Below are 23,286 nucleotides of genomic sequence, written 5' to 3'. Positions count from 1 at the left end.
GCGAATCACAGCGGTCTGATGACCCTAAAACCCCGCCCCGCCTCCCGGCTTCTGAAATTCTTAAAGGGCCGAGAGGCGCTGGCGCAAAGGGGTTAAGTTGCACATATATGAAAGGATACCATTGGAGAACATGGAGTTGGACTTGATGTCCAAAGTGGCACAAGTGTGAATTGGGTCCTACTGTCAGAAGTTAGGCTTTAAAGCACACCTACCTCTTTTCTAAGCCATATAACAGGCTGAAATTCCTAACAAAAATCAAATCACCACGGATAGAGACCATGTGACCCATCACATGACTTGGTGCTGGAGTATGGCAATCCTATGAAGGAATTTTGGTAACTACATATGTCATCTCTCCCATATCTCTGGCAGTACTTGGCTTACGGAGCGGACTCCAATGGCAGCGGGGTGTCAATGCTTCTGGAGATGGTTCGCCTCTTCCACCTTCTGTACAGTGACTGGCGGACTCAACCCAGGTCTGCAGTGCCTTGTTTTTTAAGGAATAGTTCTCTATAGATTGATAGATAAGGTAGACACAATTCCGAATGTTGATGTACATAGATGGGTGGACATGGAGAATTGACATACACATGTGTTCTTGTTGTGTTCTATTTGAGGTGTAACATGGTGTTCGCACTGACCGGGGGAGGGAAGTTCAATTATCATGGAAGTAAGCGATGGCTAGAAGAACATTTGGACCATTCTGGTATGTTTCGTTGTTAAGAGTCCGGCACTTAGGGCATTCTGCTGGGTACTCCGAATCTCATTTGCAGTAAATATTGTAGTCACCCACGATCAGTTCTTTAGACAAACACATCAATCTTTTCATTTCTGAATTCTGGTTGATATATTTTTTATTTTTTAAGCAATGATGATACCTTTAAACCTGACCTCCAACACTCCCTTCAGTCTAGCCCAGGTGTACAGGCTCCTCCCCTTCAGTCTAGCCCAGGTGTACTGGCTCCTCCCCTTCAGTCTAGCCCAGGTGTACCGGATCCTCCCCTTCAGTCTTGCCCAGGTGTATCGGCTCCTCCCCTTCAGTCTTGCCCAGGTGTACCGGATCCTCCCCTTCAGTCTAGCCAAGGTGTACCGGCTCCTCCCCTTCAGTCTTGCCCAGGTGTACCGGCTCCTCCCCTTCAGTCTAGCCCAGGTGTACCGGATCCTCCCCTTCAGTCTTGCCCAGGTGTACCGGCTCCTCCCCTTCATTCTTGTCCAGGTGTACCGGCTCCTCCCCTTCAGTCTTGTCCAGGTGTACCGGCTCCTCCCCTTCAGTCTTGCCCAGGTGTATCGGCTCCTCCCCTTCAGTCTTGCACAGGTGTACCGACTCCTCTCCTGGACTGAAATGGCTTCCTCTGATTTCACTGCACTGCTTCTAATATGCAGAAAATCCACATTGACAAAATGCATCTATAGGACAAAGTTTGAAGTGCTAAGACATTGAAAAACAGCCCAAAGCAGTTTTATAAATACAAAAACTGTCCAAATCCAATTATTAAAAGTAACAATTGTGTCCCTTTTCTTGTAAATAAATAACCCTACTGAACAGATCATTAGGCTCACCTATACATTTACTGTGTGTCTCCAAACACCTCACTCACACTGCAGCCAGGACTGAAATAGAAGAGATTAAATCTGCTGGCTTGGCTTTCAGCCAAACATATCTGTTGCCTAGAGTCAGGGTCCACAACCATAGTGAGACAGGGGCCTGAGAAATTTTTCAAAACGCTCCATGTCTCAACAATTAACTACAGTCAGGTCCATAAATATTGGGACATGGACACAATTCTAACATTTTTGGCTCTATACACCACCACAAGGGATTTGAAATGAAACAAACAAGATGTGCTTTAACTGCACACTGTCAGCTTTCATTTGAGGGTATTTACATCCAAATCAGGTGAACGGTGTAGGAATTACAACAGTTTGCATATGTGCCTCCCACTTGTTAAGGGACCAAAAGTAATGGGACAATTGGCTTCTCAGATGTTCTATGGCCAGGTGTGTGTTATGCCCTCATTATCCCAATTACAATGAGCAGATAAAAGGTCCAGAGATCATTTCAAGTGTGCTATTTGCATTTGGAATCTGTTGCTGTCAACTCTCAAGATGAGATCCAAACAGCTGTCACTATCAGTGATGCAAGCCATCATTACGCTGAAAAAACAAAACAAACCCATCAGAGAGATAGCAAAAACATTAGGCGTGGCCAAAACAACTGTTTGGAACATTCTTAAAAAGAAGAAATGCACCGGTGAGCTCAGCAACACCAAAAGACCCGGAAGACCACGGAAAACAACTGTGGTGGATGAGCGAAGAATTCTTTCCCTGGTGAAGAAAACACCCTTCACAACAGTTGGCCAGATCAAGAACACCCTCCAGGAGGTAGGTGTATGTGTGTCAAAGTCACCAATCAAGAGAAGACTTCACCAGAGTGAATACAGAGGGTTCACCACAAGATGTAAACCATTGGTGAGCCTCAAAAACAGGAAGGCCAGATTAGAGTTTGCCAAACGACATGTAAAAAAGCCTTCACAGTTCTGGAACAACATCCTATGGACAGATGAGACCGACATCAACTTGTACCAGAGTGATGGGAAGAGAAGAGTATGGAGAAGGAACTGCTCATGGTCCTCAGCATACCACCTCATCAGTGAAGCATGGTGGTGGTAGTGTCATGGCGTGGGCATGTATGGCTGCCAATGGAACTGCTTCTCTTGTATTTATTGATGATGTGACTGCTGACAGAAGCAGCCGGATGAATTCTGAAGTGTTTCGGGAATATTATCTGCTCATATTCAGCCAAATGCTTCACAACTCATTGGACGCTTCACAGTGCAGATGGACAATGACCCAAAGCAGACTGCAAAAGCAACCAAAGAGTTTTTTAAGGGAAAGAAGTGGAATGTTCTGCAATGGCCAAGTCAATCACCTGACCTGAATCCGATTGAGCATTTCACTTGCTGAAGACAAAACTGAAGGGAAAATGCCCCAAGAACAAGCAGGAACTGAAGACAGTTGCAGTAGAGGCCTGGCAGAGCATCACCAGGGATGAAACCCAGCGTCTGGTGATGTCTATGCGTTCCACACTTCAGGCTGTAATTGACTGCAAAGGATTTGCAACCAAGTATTAAAAAGTGAAAGTTTGATTTATGATTATTATTCTGTCCCATTACTTTTGGTCCCTTAACAAGTGGGAGGCACATATGCAAACTGTTGTAATTCCTACACTGTTCACCTGATTTAGATGTGAATACCCTCAAATTAAAGCTGACAGTCTGCAGTTAAAGCACAGCTTGTTTGTTTCATTTCAAATCCATTGTGGTGGTGTATAGAGCCAAAAATGTTAGAATTGTGTCCATGTCCCAATATTTATGGACCTGACTGTATATCTGCTGCCTTGAGCTATGGTTCTCAACCTGAGTACGACCAGTGCCTGGTAAATTTTTCCAAGACCTTCCATTTCCCAACAAACAACCACATCTGTTGACTAGAACAGGGGTTCTCAATCTGAGTGAGACCAGGGCTGGGCAAATTCTTCCATAACCCCTCTATGTCCCAATGATCAACCATATCTGTTACTTACGGCAGGTGTCCTCCACCCTAGTGAGACTGGGACCCATCAACTTCTTCCAAAACCTTCCATACCCCAACAGTCAACCTTATCTATTGCCTAGAGCAAACTTTACAAACAAAGGGCCAGTTTACTGTGCTTCAGACTCGAGGGGGATCAGACTGTGGCCAGTGGAGGTAGAAGATGTCCTGGTGTCAGTGGGAGTAAACAATTCCCAAGACATGATGATCATTGGGAGAAGGAAACAAGCCCCATCCTTGGTGTCATTGGCAGGAATAGTGCCCCATAATTGGTGCTACTGACAGGGATAGTACCCCATCATTGGTGCCACTGACAGGGATAGTGCCCCATCATTGGTGCCACTGACAGCGATTGTGCCCCATCATTGGTGCCACTGACAGGGATAGTGCCCCATCATTGGTGCCACTGACAGGGAGAGTGCCCCATCATTGGAGCCACTGGCAGGGATAGTGCCCCATCATTGGTGCCACTGGAAGGCATAGTGCCCCATCATTGGTGTCACTGGAAGGCATAGTGCCCTATCATTCATGTCACTGAAAGGAATAGTGCCATATCATTGCGGTCAGTGGAAGGAAAGGTGCCCCATCATTGGTCTCACTGGAAGGAATCCTGCCCCAAGGGCCGGATAAATGGAAGCAAAGGGCAGCATCTGGCCCGAGCCACAGTTTGGAGACCACTGGCCTAGTGCATTGGTCCTCAACCGTAGTGAGACAGGGGCCTGTGAAATTTTTCAAAAAAGTTCCAGGTCCCAACAATTAACTATATATGTTGCCTCGAGCAGTGCTTCTCAACCTAAGTACGACTAAGGGCTGGTGAGTTCTTCCAAGACCTTCCATTTCCCAACAAACAACCATACCTTGGTAAGGATTCTAAACCCGAGTGAGACCAGGGCTGGGTAAATTCTTCCATAACCCTCTATGTCCCAATGATCAACCATACCTGTTACCTAGGGCAGGTGTCCTCCACCCTAGTGAGACTGGGACCCATCACCTTTCATACCCCAACAGTCAACCTTATCTATTGCCTAGAGCAGGGGTGGGCAACTGTGGCCCACCAGCTGTTGTAGAACTACAAGTCCCATGAGGCTGACAGTTTCAAGCATGACTCCCAAAGGCAGAGGCATGATGGGACTTGTAGTTCACCAACAGCTGGAGGGCCACAGTTGCCCACCCCTGGCCTAGAGCATTGGTCCTCAACCATAGTGAGACAGGGGCCTGGGAAATGTTTCAAATACTTTCCATGTCTCAACAATTAACTATATATGTTGCCTCGAGCAGTGGTTCTTAACCTGAGTATGACCAAGGGCTGGTAAATTCTTCCAAGACCTTCCATTTCCCAACATACAACCATACCTGATGCGTAGATCAGGAATTCTAAACCTGAGTGAGACCAGGGCTGGGTAAATTCTTCCATAACCCTCTATGTCCCAATGATCAACCATACCTGTTACGTAGGGCAGGTGTTCTACACCCTAGTGGGACTGGAACCCATGAAATTCTTCCAAAACCTTCCATACCCCAATAGTCAACCATATCTGTTACCTAGCACAGGGGTCCTCATCCGTAGTGAGACAGGGGCCTGGGAAATGTTTCAAATACCTTCCATGTCTCAACAATTAACTATATAGTATGTTACCCCGAGCAGTGGTCCTCAACCTTAGTATGACCACGGGCTGGTAAATTCCTCCAAGACCTTCCATTTCCCAACAAACAACCACATCTCTTGCCTATAACAGTGGTTCTCAATCTGAGTGACACCGGGGCTGGGTAAATTCTCTTACTTCAATTCCCCAATAGTAAATTTATATTCCTACATAAAAGTATTGGAATGTAAAATAGCGATTGATTTTTTACAGACAGCTCCCGATCTCTGTTTATCAGGAGCCAGCCGTATGGGCTCCCAATCATGTCACCAACCAATCACAGTGATCAGGAAGTCTGTCCCACCTCCTGGTATTAGGACCCAGTTAAAAAGGGCACAAAGGGGTGGGAAGAGGTCAAAAAGGGAGCATTCAGTTGACAATATAAGTTACTGTAATTTGAAGAGAAACAATGACAAAGAATAACCCCCCAAATCATTGGTATCATTAGGATAGTGGCCCCCACAGGAGAATATCTCCCAAATAATTGGTGTTAGTGGGATAGTGACCCCAGAGAATAGCTCCCCACATCATTGGTATCAATGGGATAGTGTTCCCACCCCCCTCCAGGTGAGAATAATCTCTCATTTCATTGTTGCTGGTTAGATAGTGGCCCTCGGGAAAGAATACCTCTTTAAATCATTGGTGTCAAGGGAATTATGGCTCCTAGTGGAGAATAGCCCTCAAATATTTGGTGTGAGTAGGATAGTAGCTCCCAGGGGAGAATGGTTCTTCAAATAATTAGTGTCAGTGGAATAATGGTCCTGAAGAAATACTGCCCCCCAAATCACTGGTGTCATTAGGATAGTGGCCCCGACAGGAGAATATCTACCAAATAATTAGTGTTAGTGGGATGGTGACCCCAGAGAATATCTCCCCACATCATTGGTATCAGTGGGATAGTGTTCCCACCCCCCTCCAGGTGAGAATAATCTCTCATTTCATTGTTGCTGGTTAGATAGTGGCCCTCGGGAAAGAATACCTCTTTAAATCATTGGTGTCAAGGGAATTATGGCTCCTAGTGGAGAATAGCTGTCAAATATTTGGTGTGAGTAGGATAGTAGCTCCCAGGGGAGAATGGCTCTTCAAATAATTAGTGTCAGTGGAATAATGGTCCTGAAGAAATACTGCCCCCCAAATCACTGGTGTCAGTAAAATAGTGGTCTCCAGGGTAGAGTGGCCCCCAGTTCATTGGTCTCAGTGGAACAGTAGCCCCTAGGGGATTATAGCTCCTCAAATCATTAGTGTCAGTGGAATAGCTCTCAAAGTAAGTAATGTCAGTGGGTTAGTGGCCCACTCTCTGAGGATGAGGTGAAAGGAGTAACTGCTGGAGCAGACAGGGGGCCACGAACTGGGATGAGGGAGGGGGCTATGGGTGATGTCACAGTTCCGGGAAATTACAGTTAATCATTGTCAAGCACACCCCTTTCCATTTGTTCCAGTTTGATTGTTCCATTGACGTGATTATTGGATTTTCTGAATTAGGGTCATCCACTGTATTCTGATACTTTCTCTCCTAGAAACCAGCATCCTCCATGAGAACGTGGCATTCGTCCTGTGTCTGGACACCCTGGCCAATGGCGACTCTCTCCACCTTCACGTCTCTCGGCCACCATCAGAGGGCAGCGCACAGTGGGAGTTCTTGAGGCAGCTGCAGCTGGTACACCAAACCATTTCTAATATTTGATGCGTCCCACCAGCAGATGGTTGGGAATGGTCACCTTGCCTCATTTTTATTTGTAACACCTAAAGCTGAGCCTGTGATTCTGCAAGCCAACTCCACCCATAAGAGTCCTCCAATACCAGGACAGGTTTGTCCAGCGCCCTGGGCAAGGATCCAGAAGTACGCCCCCTCCCCCACTTTTAATGTATGCCATAGAATGAATATACCACCCTGCATCTATTATTTGCCCCCTTGCTTCTCTGCACCCAGGGCAGCTCCCCCTCCTGCCCACCCCTTGTCCTAGCCCTGGAGACCCCTATACTCAACCTGATTAGCCAGTAGGGCAATACCTTAGATTGTACGCCCCTTGAGGGTTAGGGACTGATGTGAATGTACAATATACAGTATACAGTGAAGGAGATGCGTATTTGCTCCCCTGCTGATTTTGAATGTTCGCCCCTCACAGAGAAATGATCGGTCTAACAATGGAATGTTCGGTGTAACACTGAGAGACAGAATAGCAACAAAAAATTCAGCAGAAATGCATGTCTAACAAATGATGACTGATCTGCATGTTCATGAGGGAAAGAAGGATATGATCCCCTTCACAAAACATGACTTAGTACTTGGTGGCAAATCCCTTGTTGGCAATCACAGAGGTCAGACGTTTCCTGGAGTTGGCCCCCAGGTTCGCACACATCTCAGGAGGGATTTTGTCCCACTCCTCTTGGCAGATCCTCTCCAAGTCATTAAGGTTTGGTGGCTGACGTTTGGCAACTCGAACTTTCAGCTCCCGGCACAGATTTTCAATCGGATGAAGGTCTGGAGACTGGCTAGGCCACTCCAGGACCTTAATGTGCTTCTTCTTGAGCCGCTCCTTTGTTGCCTTGACCGTGTGTTTTGGGTCATTGTCATGCTGGAACACCCATCCATGACCCATTTTCAATGCCCTGGCTGAGGGAAGAAGGTTCTCACTCAAGATTTGACGGTACATTGCCCCGTCCATCGTCCCTTTGATGCGGTGCAGTTGTCCTGTCCCCTTAGCAGAAAAACCCCCCCAAAGCAGAATGTTTCCACCACCATGTTTGACAGTTGGGATGGTGTTCTTGGGGTCATAGGCAGCATTCCTCCTCCTCCAAACACGGCAAGTTGAGTTGATGCCAAAGAGCTGGATTTTGGTCTCCTCTGACCACAACACTTCCCACCAGTCCTCCTCGGCATCATTCAGATGTTCAGTGGTAGACTTCAGACGAGCCTGGACATGTGCTTTCTTGAGCAGATGGACCTTGCGGGCACTGCAGGATTTCAGTCCTTGTCGGCGTAGTGTGTTACCAATTGTTTTCTTGGTGACTGTGGTCCCAGCTGCCTGGAGATCATTGACAAGATCCTCACGTGTAGTTCTGGGATGATTCCTCACTTCTCATGATCATTGACACTCCACGAGGTGAGATCTTGCATGGTGCACCAGACCTAGGGGGACTGACACTTGTTTTGTGTTTCTTCCATTTGTGAATGATTGCACCAACTGTTGTCACCTTCTCACCAAGCTGCTTGGCCATAGTTTGGTAGCCCAGTCCAGCCTTGTGTAGGTCTACAATCTTGTCCCTGACATCCTTGGACAGCTCTTTGGTCTTTGCCATGGTGGAGAGTTTGGAATCTGATGGTTTGATTGCTCCTGTGGACAGGTGTCTTTTATACGTAACAAAATGAGATTAGCAGCACTCCCTTTAAGAGACTGCATCTAATCTCAGCTTGTTATCTGTATGAGAGACACCTGGTAGCCAGAAATCCTGCTGAATGATAGGGGATCAAATCCTTCTTTCCCTCATGAACATGCAGATCAGTCATCATTTGTTAGACGCATTTCTGCTGAATTTGTTGTTGTATTCTGTCTCTCAGTGTTACAATACACCAACCATTTGATTTTTAGATCGATCATTTCTGTGTGAGGGGCGAACATTCAAAATCAGCCGGGGAGCAAATACGCATTTCCTTCATTGTATATGTAAAGCGCGGCGAAAATTGACAGCCTATATAAGTACCTGAAATAAATAAATAAATAAATACTGACACCTCCACACCAGAGACCTGGAGCCGTTGGTGAAAGAAGAGCGCTCCAAAATTTCAGTAGAGAGGTAGAAGAAACTCATTGATGGTTACAGGAAGCCATTGATTTCAGTTCTTTTTCCCAAGCGGTGTGCTACCAGATATTACATTGAGGGTGCCAATAACTTTGTCCAGTTCATATTTGGGATTTTGCGTGGAACGTGTCAGATTTGGCATTTTGTTTCTCCACTTTTTTTTGTCTCCTACCAATACAAACAAAAGAAATAAACACAAGAACGCCGAAACATTTGTCATTGCAACGATTTTCTGGGTGAAGTGGTGAATTATCTGAAAATTTTTTTTTATATTTAACCATTAGCCGCCCGGCCAATGGCCGTTTGGCGGCTTCAAAACAGTCTCTGCATTCCGGGTGCACGCCATTTGGCGTCCTCCCGCACATGCGCCGTTTGCGGTAATGCAGAGCGGCGCAGCAGTGCGATCTGTCACCGGCCGTGCACCTCGGACATGGCCGATGACAGATCCGAGTACCGGCTCCCGTTGCTGGTACCATGTGACCTGCTGTGACCAATCACAGCAGGTCACATGACAGTTGTATACAATGGATGGCTTCATTCATGATGCCATCCATTGTATACTAGTGCCTAGCTGTGAATGGTCACAGCTAATCACATGCACATGTCATGTGATTAGCTGTGACCAAATCACAGCTAAGCACAAAAAAAAAAAAAAAAAAAAAGCTGAATGAATCGATTTCATTCAGGTAAATGCTTGCTTATAGCAAAGTAATTGTTTGCTATAAGCAAATTGTGTAAAATAAAAAAATAAAAATACTGATCACTTCCCCAAAGTAGTACAATGTTACTATGGTAACATTGTACTACTTTGGTCATAGTAAAATATGAAAAAAATCTTTAAAAAAATAAAAAAAAATGTAATAAAAAATTAAATATAATAAAAAAATTTAAAAAAATTTAAAAAATATATATTTTTTTTTTCATACTGTCACCAGTCAGTGTCCCTGTTCACCGCCATGCCAGTTATATGATGACGCTGTACTGCACTGGTGACAGTATGTAAAAAAAAAAAATAGTGAAAATAATTTTTTTAATTTTTTCATTTTCCGAAAAATTATGACAAAAAAATACAACTTCAAAAAACTCGCCATGCCTCTTATGAAGTACGTCGGACTGTCTACTCTGCAAAAAGGGGTCATTTGGGGGATATCTGTACTGTCCTGACATTTGGGGGATATCTGTACTGTCCTGACATTTGGGGGATATCTGTACTATTCTGACATTCTTGGACCTCAAGAAATTAGATTGGCTGTCAGTACTTCAGGATTGATCAATATTCAGATCTATACCATAGTTTGCGAACTCTATAACTTTCCTACAAACTAAATACTACATCCTAATTTGGGTTATTTTCACCAAAGACATGTAGCAGAATACATCTCGGCCTAAATTTATGAAGAACAATTATTTATTTGTAAACTTTTATAACAGAAACAAAAAAAAACATGTTTTTTTTCAAAAATTTTGGTCTTTTTTTGTTAATTTAGCAAAAAATAAAAACACCAGCGGTGATTAAATACCACCAAAAGAAAGCTCTAGTTGTGTGAAGAAAATGAAAAAAATTTTAGTTTGGGTACAATGTTGTATGACCGCGCAATTGTCATTCAAAGTGTGAGAGCGCTGAAACCTGAAAAATGGCCTGGGCAGGAAGGGGGAAAATTGCCCGGTATTGAATTGGTTAATATGACTGTAGGTTACATTTACAAATCTACAATCAATGATTAGGAGCCGTAGAAAGTTATTTTTTAGATTTAGACCTTGGGAGGGGCCGTGGGCACTTCAAGTTGGGTGGTCCCATCAGCTTAGAAATTAAATGACATGACCAATAAAAAAAAGTGAACTGAAATGAATGATACAAGCTTAAGAGAAAGTTGTGAGCGCTCTGAATGAAATGAAGCAGCCAAGCATCAAAAAAGTATACCAAAAACCTCGCAAACATATGAATATAAAAGATGCGGCGCTATATCACAACTATAATTATGCTGAAACATCCAAGGTATATGTGATGATTAGGTGACTAATAAAAAACCACAAATATTCTGTCACAAACAGAGTGACATGCAGTGCAAAACAGTCTTAGTGACAATCCCTCTCCTTCAAAAGGTGCTTCTTCCACGCGGTGATAGTGAAAAGGTAAAGCTGTGCACTCACCAGATGCACAGTTTAACTGCGCATTTAAAGATGAACTCTTTTCCAAATCCACCGATTATTTCTTAAAGGTCAGGTCAGGCCAGATATTCCTTCCCCTGTTGTATTGCTGACAATCCACGGTCTCTCCTTTAGGTGGCTCTATAGGTGATAAGTGACTCACCAAGGGCCACAAACAAAGGAGACCAATAGCGTGATACCGTTTCAAAAAGGTTTGGATTTTATTTCCATACAGTATACAGGTAAAGGGAAAAAACACACTGACCATGAGGGGAAGCTTTCCCCTTTGATCATGTGCGACTAGCACGAAACGCGTCAGGGAAGGAGCTACAGCGTCACTATCTCTTTGCCGCCGGCACAATGGAGGTCCCGGCGGCCATCTTTTAAATTCACCTCATGGTCAGTGTGTTTTTTCCCTTTACCTGTATACTGTATGGAAATAAAATCCAAACCTTTTTGAAACGGTATCACGCTATTGGTCTCCTTTGTTTGTGGCCCTTGGTGAGTCACTTATCACCTATAGAGCCACCTAAAGGAGAGACCGTGGATTGTCAGCAATACAACAGGGGAAGGAATATCTGGCCTGACCTGACCTTTAAGAAATAATCGGTGGATTTGGAAAAGAGTTCATCTTTAAATGCGCAGTTAAACTGTGCATCTGGTGAGTGCACAGCTTTACCTTTTCACTATCACCGCGTGGAAGAAGCACCTTTTGAAGGAGAGGGATTGTCACTAAGACTGTTTTGCACTGCATGTCACTCTGTTTGTGACAGAATATTTGTGGTTTTTTATTAGTCACCTAATCATCACATATACCTTGGATGTTTCAGCATAATTATAGTTGTGATATAGCGCCGCATCTTTTATATTCATATGAAATGAATGATAAATCGCATTTGTTCTAAAAAAAAATATTTGTGAAAAGTCTGACGGATTCGGAACATGCAAACCTGCTGGTTAGGAGTCGGCTTCACTTCTACACTCGGTGCAAGACACGGAAGGAAGGTCCTCTACTTTCTACAATTTATTTATAAAGGAGGGATGGGGCTGGGGGGGCTCTGGCAGGGGCCCAGGGGCGATTTCCCCTTTTGCCCCCTATAAATGCGCACTGGCTTAAACTGGGTACATTCCCAGACTTTTATGACCTCTAGACTTTTGTTTTTGCTCTCATGCCTGTACTGACTGGTCCTCTTTGCTGTTCTCCAGGTCACACAGTCTCCTCTGTTTCTGGGTCTGAATTTTTCACTGATCCACAAGAAGATAAATTTAGGGGAGAATTTCCTGGTGTGGGAACACGAGCAGTTCAGCTTACGCCGTCTCCCGGCTTTTACCGCGTCTCACCTGAGCAGCCACAAGAGCGGGATGAGGAAGTCTATACTGGACACCAGGTGATCCACTGTAATGGTGATCGATACCACAGCATGCAGCCAGGGAAGGAAGTGTAACCCAAGTTTTTAGAACATTCATATATATATTATTAGAGATTCAGTGTAGGATTTCTGCAGTGCAGAGTCTAGAGAGCAATGCCAGGATGGAACCCCTCGGTATGGATTTCAGTGCATGATGTTTCCTAGTCGCCCCTATAGGCTTGACCCTCTGATGACAGTTAATCTACTGAGAGGCGACTCAAGTACCAATTCTATAGGAAGGAGTATGGTCAAAAAACATACAAGGTAATATGAAGAAGCAATGCAAGTTGTGAACCATTAAGTCTCAGGTCAGGCAATGTTCAGGCTGGTCAGGACAGGCAATGTTCAGGCAGAGTTATGACAAAGGTCAGTTCAGATCAGGTCGGGCAATGTTCAGGTAGAGTTGTGACAGGTCAGATCAGGTCATGCAATGTTCAGGCAGAGTTGTGACACAGGTCAGGTCATGTTCAGGTAGAGTTGTGACACAGGTCAGGTCAGGCAATGTTCAGGCAGAGTTGTGACACAGGTCAGGTCAGGCAATGTTCAGGCAAAGACATTACACAGGTCAGGCAATGTTCAGGCAGAGATGTGACACAGGTCAGGTCAGGCAATGTTCAGGCAGAGTTGTGACACAGGTCAGGTCAGGCAATGTTCAGGCAAAGACATTACACAGGTCAGGCAATGTTCAGGCAGAGATGTGACACAGGTCAGGTCAGGCAATGTTCAGGCAGAGTTGTGACACAGGTCAGGTCAGGCAATGTTCAGGCAAAGACATTACACAGGTCAGGCAATGTTCAGGCAGAGATGTGACACAGGTCAGGTCAGGCAATGTTCAGGCAAAGACGTTACACAGGTCAGATCACAGGTATAGATAATAGATAGATAGATAATAGATAATAGATAGATAGATAATAGATAGATAGATAGATAGATAATAGATAATAGATAATAGATAGATAGATAGATAGATAGATAATAGATAGATAGATAATAGATAGATAGATAATAGATAGATAGATAATAGATAATAGATAGATAGATAGATAGATAGATAGATGGGTAATAGATAGATAATAGATAGATAGATAATAGATAGATAGATAGATAGATAGATAGATAGATAGATAGATAGATAGATAGATAGATAATAGATAGATAGATAGATAGATTAATAGATAATAGATAATAGATAGATAGATAGATAGATAGATAGATAGATAGATAGATAGATAATAGATAGATAGATAATAGATAGATAGATAGATAGATAGATAGATAGATAGATAGATAGATAGATAATAGATAGATAGATAGATAGATTAATAGATAATAGATAATAGATAGATAATAGATAGATAATAGATAGATAGATAGATAGATAGATAGATAGATACGCTAGGAGCATTGATACTCTATATAGCCAAAAGTATTGTCCCCGCCCTCCAAATCATTTGATTCCAGTGTTCCAATCCCCTCCCAATCATGTGATTCAGGTGTTCCAATCCCCTCCCGATCATGTGATTCAGGTGTACCAATCCCCTCCAAATCATTTGATTCCAGTGTTCCAATCCCCTCCCAATCATGTGATTCAGGTGTTCCAATCCCCTCCCGATCATGTGATTCAGGTGTTCCAATCCCCTCCCGATCATGTAATTCAGGTGTTCCAATCCCCTCCAAATCATGTGATTCAGGTGTTCCAATCCCCTCCCGATCATGTGATTCAGGTGTTCCAATCCCCTCCCAATCATGTGATTCAGGTGTTCCAATCCGATCCCAATCATGTGATTCTGGTGTTCCAATCCCCTCCAAATCATGTGATTCATGTGTTCCAATCCCCTCCCGATCATGTGATTCAGGTGTTCCAATCCCCTCCATGGACACAGGTGTATACAATCATCCCCTAGGCATGCAGACGGCTTCTACAAACATTGGTGAAAGAATGGGTCGCTCTCAGGAGCTCAGTGACTCCAAGCGTGGTCCCGTGATAGGTGGCCACCTGTGCAATAAGTCCATCCGTGACATTTCCTTGCTACTAAATATTCCACGCTCAACTGTTAGTGGGATTATAACAAAGTGGAAGCAACCAGGAACAACAGCCACTCAGTCACCAAGTGGTAGGCCACGTCACATGACAAGGCGGGGTCAGCGCATGCTGAAGCGCACAGTGCGCAGAAGTCGCCAACTGTCTGCAGAGTCAATAGCTAAAGACCTCCAAACTTGGTGTGGCCTTCAGATGAGCCCAACAACAGTGCGTAGAGAGCTTCATGGAATGGGTTTCCATGGCCGAGCAGGTGCATCCAAGCCTTCCATCACCAAGTGCAATGCAAAGCGTTGGATGCCGTGGTGTAAAGCACGCCGCCACTGGACTCTAGAGCAGAGGAGACGTGTTCTCTGGAGTGACCAATCACGCTTCTCTGTCTGGCAATCCGATGGATGTTTCTGGGTTTGGCGGTTGCCAGGAGAACGGTACTTGCCTGACTGCATTGTGCCAAGTCTAAAATTTGGTGGAGATGGGATTATGGTGTGGGGTTGTTTTTCAGGGGTTGGGCTTGGCCCCCTAGTTCCAGTAAATGGAACTCTTAAGGTGACATTTTGGACAATTTCATGCTCCCAACTTTGTGGGAAGAGTTTGGGGATGGCCCCTTCCTATTCCAACATGACTGCGCACCAGTGCACAAAGCAAGGTCCATAAAGACATGGAGGAGCCAGTTTGGGGTGGAGGAACTTGACTGGCCTGCACAGAGTCCTGACCTCAACCCCATAGAACACCTTTGGGATGAAGTAGAGCGGAGACTGTGAGCCAGGCCTTCTCATCCGACATCAGTGCCTGACCTGACAAATGTGCTTCTGGAAGAATGGTCCAACCTTCCCATAGACACCCTCCTAAACCTTGTGGACGGCCTTCCCAGAAGAGTTGAGACTGTTATAGCTGCAAAGGGCGGGGCCAACTCAATATTGAACCCTACGGACTAAGACTGGGGGGCCATTAAAGGTCATGTGTGTGGAAAGGGCGGGGCCAACTCAATATTGATCCCTATGGACTAAGACTGGGGGGCCATTAAAGGTCATGTGTGTGGAAAGGCCGGCGGACCAATACTTTTGGCAATATAGTGTAAATGGCTTCATATGGTCACTATCCTTAACCGCTTCAATACCGGACACTTTCACCCCCTTCCTGCCCCCAGGCCAATTTTCAGCTTTCAGCACTGTTGCACTTTGAATGACAATTGCGCGGTCATGCAATGCTGTACACATATGAAATTATTACCATTTAATTCACACAAATAGAGCTTTCTTTTGGAGTCAAACTCAATATTGAACCCTACAGACTACAACTGGGATGCCATTAAAGATCATGTGCGTGTAAAGGGAATACATTTGGCAATATAGTGAATATGTAGACTGAGATATGTAGACATACACTTTACAACCAAAAGTCTGTTGATACCTCACCATCACACCTATATCAGATTATTAGACATCCCATCCCAAAATCTTGGCCATTAATAAGGAGTTGATGAGGAGTCCCTTCCCTCACCTCATGACCATTAACATGGAGTCAATCCCCTCAGCAGCTACAACACCCTCCTTGTTTTTGGAAAGGCTTTCTTCCAGATTTTGTGGTATGTCTGTGTAAAAATGTGTGCCCATTTGTGAGCTCAGATATAGATATTGAATGAGAAGGCCTGGCTCCCACACTAAAGTCCCACATTGGGTGCCAAAAAAAAAACCTGGCTTGCAAACAGTGTTCCTATTCATCCCAGAGATGTTCCGGGCTCTCAAGTTCGTTCACATCAAACTGGTCCAATTACACCGTGCGCACAATTATTAGGCAAGTTGTATTTTTGAGGATTCATTTCATTCTTGGACTACAGTGCTCTCAGTCAACCCAAAATGCGAATAAAACTCAAACTTTAGGTGCGACTTGCATAGACATCTGTGTCCTGCAGGCCGCAGGTGTCTTCCACCTCATGTCGGAATGACATCCGACTTTCACTGGAAGTCTCACAATTTCAGTCGGATCGGTGTGACCGGGGACTTAGTGTGCAGAATTAATAGGCAACTAAATGAACATTTTCCCATCTCAAGTGTTTATTTTCATCTGTTAAAGTGACAATAATAAACAAGCGACTCAAAATGTACAAATAAACATTTATGACATTAAAAAAAGAAAAATCAGTGCCCAATATAGCCACCCTTCTTTTTAATAGCAGTCATAGGCTTTCCATTCATGGAGTCTGTCAGTTTCTTGATCAGTTGATCAACTTTTTGTGCAGCAGCAACCACAGCCTCCCAGGCACTGTTCAGAGAGGGGTACGGTTTTTCTTTACCGTAAATCTCCTGTTTAAGAAGGGCCCACAAGTTCTCAATAGGGCTTAGCTCAGTTGAAGAAGGTGGCCATGTCATTATTCTTTCATCTTTAAGGCCTTTACTGGCTAGCCACGCAGTAAAGAACTTCAATGCATGCGATGGAGCATTGTCCATAAATATCATGGTCTTCTTGAAGGATGCAGACTTTTTCCTGTACCATTGCTTGAAGAAAGTGTCTTCAAAAAACTGGCAGTAGGGAGTTGATTTTGAGTCCATCTTCAACCCGAAAAGGTCCATCCAACTCATCTTTAATAATACCAGCCCATTCCAGTACCCCACTTCCACCTTGCTGGCTTCTGAGTCAAAGTGGAGCTCTGTGCCCATTACTGATCCAGTTACGGGCCCATCCATCTGGTCCATCAAGATTCACTCTCATCTCATCAGTCCATAAATCCTTTGGAAAATCTGTTATTTCAGATATTTCTTGGCCCAGTCTTCAACTTCTGTGTCTTGTTCAGCTGTGGTCAGGTTTCAGTCTTCCTCACCTTGGCCATGTCTCTGAGCACTGAACACCTTGTACTTCTGGGAACTCCAGGTAGGTTGCAGTTGGAATATGACAACACTGGAGGATAATGGGTTCCTGGTAGCTTCACGTTTGATTCTTCTCAAATCTTTGTCAGTTAATTTGCATCTTTTTTTCTCAACACGTTTCTGGTGACCCTGTTGACTATTTGCAATAAAACGTTTGATGGTTCTGTGATCACGCCCCAATATCTTAGCAATTTCAAGAGTGCTGCATTCCACTGAAAGAATTTTTACAATTCTTGACTTTTCCCCGAGTCAGTTAAATTTCCTTTTGGCCCATTTTGCCAGAAGAAAAAGAGCTGCCTAAAAAATATGCACACCTTGATATAGGGTGTTGATCTCCTTAGGCCACACCCTCCCTTAGTACAAGAATACACATCACCTGATATGCGTAAATCCAATAAGCATTCACGTTTATACAGCTTGGAATTGGACAATGTGCATAAAAATGACAATTTGGTCAAAATACTCACTTGCCTAATAATTGTGCACACATGGTACGTCTTTATGGAGCGAAGGTGTTCACGAGGGTTGAGGTCAGGGCTCTGCATAGGCCATTTGAATTCCTGAACACCAAAATGGTCCAACCACACCTTTATAGACCAAAGGTGTTCAGTAAGGTTGAGGTCAGGACTCATACAGGACATTGGAGTTCATCCACACCAAACTGGCCAAACCATGTCTTTATGGGGCTGGCTTTGTACACAGGGGCACAGTCATGGTGAAACAGAAAGTGGTCTTCACCAAACTGTTACCACAAGGTTGAAAAAGCACAATTGTCTACAATGTCTTTGTATGATGGAGTATTAATTGAACCCTTCACATGGAGATACCTGAGCAATGTCATTTAGAAGGGGATCAGTGACAGTAATGAGGTCTAGGCACCCCCAAAACTGAATAAGATAATTTTGCTTGTGGAAGTCAGAATTCCATAAAACCCCCCACCAGGAATTCCATTAAACGTTCCTAGCAAAAGTTCTACAATCCATCAGTATCATGAATTACACCGCTGACAGCAATATGTGACAACAGTTTCTGAGATCTGACACCACTCTTGTCACAGGGTCCATATAGTTTTGGCCGTATAAGACAGTGGCTTGTGGACACATACACTATATTGCCAAACGTATTGTGCAGCCGGCTTTTACACGCACACAAACTTCAATGGCCCCCCAACTTTGGCCGTAGGGTTCAATATTGAGTTGGCTCCGCCCTTTGCAGTTATAACAGCTTCAACTCTTCTGGGAAGGCCGTCCACAAGGTTTAGGAGGGTGTCTATGGGAAGGTTGGACCATTCTTCCAGAAGCACATTTGTCAGGTCAGGCACTGATGTCGGATGAGAAGGCCTGGCTCGCAGTCTCCGCTCTAATTCATCCCAAAGGTGTTCTATGGGGTTGAGGTCAGGACTCTGTGCAGGTCAGTCAAGTTCCTCCACCCCAAACTGGCTCCTCCATGTCTTTATGGACCTTGCTTTGTGCACTGGTGGGCAGTCATGTTGGAACAGGATGGGGCCATCCCCAAACTCTTCCCACAAAGTTGGGGGCATGAAATTGTCCAAAATGTCACCTTAAGAGTTCCCTTCACCGGAACTAGGGGGCCAAGCCCAACCCCTGAAAAACAACCCCACACCATAATCCCACCGCCACCAAATTTTACACTTGGACCAATGCAGTCAGGCAAGTACTGTTCTCCTGGCAACCGCCAAACCCAGACATGTCCATCGGCTTGCCAGACAAAGAAGCGTGATTGGTCACGTCTTCACGGCTCTAGAGTCCAGTGGCGGCGTGCTTTACACCACGGCATCAAATGCTTTGCATTGCACTTGGTGATGTAAAGCTTGGATGCAGCTGCTTGGCCATGGAAACCCATTCCATGAAGCCCCCATGCACTGTTGTTGTGCTGATCTGAAGGCCACACCAAGTTTGGAGGTCTTTAGCTATTGACTCTGCAGACAGTTGGCGACTTCTGCGCACTGTGCACTTCAGCATGCGCTGACCCCGCCCTGTCATGTGACGTGGCCTACCACTTGGTGGCTGAGTTTCTGTTGTTCCCAGTTGCTTCCACTTTGTTATAATCCCACTAACAGTTGAGCGTGGAATATTTAGTAGCCAGGAAATGTCACGGATGGACTTATTGCCCAGGTGACCACCTATCACGGGACCACGCTTGGAGTCACTGAGCTCCTGAGAGCGACCCATTCTTTCACCAATGTTTGTAGAAGCCGTCTGCATGCCTAGGGGCTTGATTGTATACACCTGTGTCCATGGAGGGGATTGGAACACCTGAATCACATGATATGGAGGGGATTGGAACACCTGAATCACATGATATGGAGGGGATTGGAACTCCGGAATCACATGATTGGGAGGGGATTGGAACAGCTGAATCCAATGATTTGGAGGGCAGGCCCAATACATTTGGCAATATAGTGTAGGTAGGTGTGATGGTCAGGTGCCCACCATATTCTGGCAATAAGTGTATACAAATGCAGTAGATCATTCTTTCCTTCTGATATGTGGCAGGCCTCGGGTGGACATGAAACGGCTCAGGAGGAACACAGAGGTCCTGTGCGAGGCTCTGGCTCGGGTTCTGTACACCGACACTGCAAAGGTAAGATAGACTTGCTGATATCATATCTCTCTTCATATGCTTAATGGGAACATGCTGACTGGAGGAGAGAGCAGAGGGATGAGCTCCTAAGTCTGCTGCTGTTCCTTCACAGTCCAATCACAGTCTGGGGGGTGGGGTAGGTGACCAGCTACCTTTCCGACCGACTCCTGATCATCACCATATGACAGGAAGCTGTTGGTGACAGTGCAGTCACGGTGCTGGGAGTTCATGACTGAGCACACACATTAGACAGCACAGAATAAAGGCCAACTCCACGCTGTCACATATATGTGTAAGGATGGCGGCAACGGGTTAGGCAGTTTAACCTTCAAGCAACCACCCCTGAAATATCAATTTTGGGTGGAGTGATGCTTTAAGTGCTTCCTGCAGGTAGTGTGCTGTCTGCCCCAAATCCTATAAATACTGTCTGGGCTTCACGATAACCCTTCATGCTTGACTTTTTCTTTTCTCGGCTTCATAAATCCCATTTCAGATCCATTTCCAGATATTCTGCAATAAAAGACAATGACGCAGAACAGCGGAGAGATCAAACTGCTGCTCTGCATCGCCGTGCCCGCATCTCACAGCTCATTATCCTCCCGAGAAAAGCAATAAATGAATGGTTTGAAGTGTTATAATGACAGAAGTGGAGGGAGGGAGATGCTCTGATGAACCTTCAGCAATATATGACACCACATGTATCTCCTGACCGCCCTCATCAGTGCTGAGGAAAGACAATGGAGGTCCAGCATGATGCTACCACAGCACCCCCCGATGGTGGAGATCTGTGTGACCAGCAAGGAGGCTCAGTTATTCTTTTGGGGTCATTAAGGCAGCCATGGTCAGACATGGCTCTGTGGGACCTCCGGAGGTTGCCAGGGGTTCTTTGAACACCAATATAGGCAACATTGTTCCCACTGACCCCCAATGTAAGGGACATTCTTCCCACTGATCCCCAATGTAAGGGACATTCTTCCCACTGATCACCAATGTAAGGGACATTCTTCCCACTGATCACCAATGTAAGGGACAGTCTTCCCACTGACCATCAATGTAAGGGGCATTCTTCCCACTGACCCCCAATGTAAGGGACATTCTTCCCACTGACCATCAATGTAAGGGGCATTCTTCCCACTGACCCCCAATGTAAGGGGCATTCTTCCCACTGACCCTCAATGTAAGGGACATTCTTCCCACTGACCACCAATGTAAGGGACATTCTTCCCACTGACCCCCAATGTAAGGGACATTCTTCCCACTGACCACCAATGTAAGGGACATTCTTCCCACTGACCCCCAATTTAATAGGCATTCTTCCCACTGACCACCAATGTAAGGGACATTCTTCCCACTGACCTCCAATGTAAGGGACATTCTTCCCACTGACCACCAATGTAAGGGACATTCTTCCCACTGACCACCAATGTAAGGGACATTCTTCCCACTGACCACCAATGTAAGGGACATTCTTCCCACTGACCCCCAATTTAATAGGCATTCTTCCCACTGACCACCAATGTAAGGGACATTCTTCCCACTGACCACCAATGTAAGGGACATTCTTCCCACTGACCCCCAATGTAAGGGACATTCTTCCCACTGATCACCAATGTAAGGGACATTCTTCTCACTGACCCCCAATGTAATAGGCATTCTTCCCACTGACCACCAATGTAAGGGACATTCTTTCCACTGACCCCCAATGTAAGGGACATTCTTCCCACTGACCACCAATGTAAGAGACATTCTTTCCACTGACCCCCAATGTAAGGGACATTCTTCCCACTGACCCCCAATGTAAGAGACATTCTTCTCACTGATCACCAATGTAAGGGACATTCTTTCCACTGACCCCCAATGTAAGGGACATTCTTCCCACTGAACACCAATGGAAGGGACATTCTTCCCACTGATCACCAATGTAAGGAACATTCTTCCCACTGACCACCAATGTAAGGGACATTCTTCCCACTGAACACCAATGGAAGGGACATTCTTCCCACTGACCACCAATGTAAGGGACATTCTTCCCACTGACCCTCAATGTAAGGGACATTCTTCCCACTGACCACCAATGTAAGTGCCATTCTTCCCACTGACCCCCAATGTAAGGGACATTCTTCCCACTGATCACCAATGTAAGGGACATTCTTCCCACTGATCACCAATGTAAGGGACATTCTTCCCACTGACCCCCAATGTAATAGGCATTCTTCCCACTGACCCCCAATGTAAGGGACATTCTTCCCACTGACCCCCAATGTAAGGGACATTCTTCTCACTGACCCCCAATGTAATAGGCATTCTTCCCACTGACCACCAATGTAAGGGACATTCTTTCCACTGACCCCCAATGTAAGGGACATTCTTCCCACTGACCACCAATGTAAGAGACATTCTTCTCACTGATCACCAATGTAAGGGACATTCTTCCCACTGACCATCAATGTAAGGGGCATTCTTCCCACTGACCCTCAATGTAAGGGACATTCTTCCCACTGACCACCAATGTAAGGGACATTCTTCCCACTGACCCCCAATGTAAGGGACATTCTTCCCACTGACCACCAATGTAAGGGACATTCTTCCCACTGATCACCAATGTAAGGGACATTCTTCCCACTGACCCCCAATGTAAGGGACATTCTTCCCACTGACCACCAATGTAAGTGCCATTCTTCCCACTGATCCCCAATGTAAGGGACATTCTTCCCACTGACCTCCAATGTAAGGGACATTCTTCCCACTGACCCCCAATGTAATAGGCATTCTTCCCACTGACCACCAATGTAAGGGACATTCTTTCCACTGACCCCCAATGTAAGGGACATTCTTTCCACTGACCCCCAATGTAAGGGACATTCTTCCCACTGACCACCAATGTAAGAGACATTCTTACCACTGACCCCCAATGTAAGAGACATTCTTCTCACTGATCACCAATGTAAGGGACATTCTTCCCACTGACCACCAATGTAAGAGACATTCTTCCCACTGACCCCCAATGTAAGGAACATTCTTCCCACTGACCACCAATGTAAGGAACATTCTTCCCACTGACCACCAATGTAAGGGACATTCTTCCCACTGACCTCCAATGTAAGGGGCATTCTTCCCACTGACCCCCAATGTAAGGGACATTCTTCCCACTGACCACCAATGTAAGGGGCATTCTTCCCACTGATCAC

General features: G+C 45.2%; 1 protein-coding gene across 1 annotated transcript in view; it reads left to right on the top strand.

The window, feature by feature from the left end:
• The window catches only part of LOC149441894 (BOS complex subunit NCLN-like), a 69,346-nt gene that overhangs the window by 11,935 nt on the left and 34,125 nt on the right, over nt 1-23,286 (top strand). The window contains exons 6-10 of the mRNA XM_089656786.1: nt 373-476; nt 618-706; nt 6,752-6,891; nt 12,390-12,571; nt 20,011-20,098. Coding sequence (XP_089512912.1) covers nt 373-476; nt 618-706; nt 6,752-6,891; nt 12,390-12,571; nt 20,011-20,098 — 603 coding nt within the window. The remainder of the gene's footprint in view (nt 1-372; nt 477-617; nt 707-6,751; nt 6,892-12,389; nt 12,572-20,010; nt 20,099-23,286) is intronic.

Source organism: Staurois parvus, unplaced genomic scaffold, assembly GCF_062004578.1.
Source record: "Staurois parvus isolate SC_StPar_1 unplaced genomic scaffold, SC_StPar_1.0 ptg000938l, whole genome shotgun sequence".
Lineage (NCBI taxonomy): Eukaryota > Metazoa > Chordata > Amphibia > Anura > Ranidae > Staurois > Staurois parvus.
This window is presented reverse-complemented; position numbering and strand designations above follow the sequence as displayed.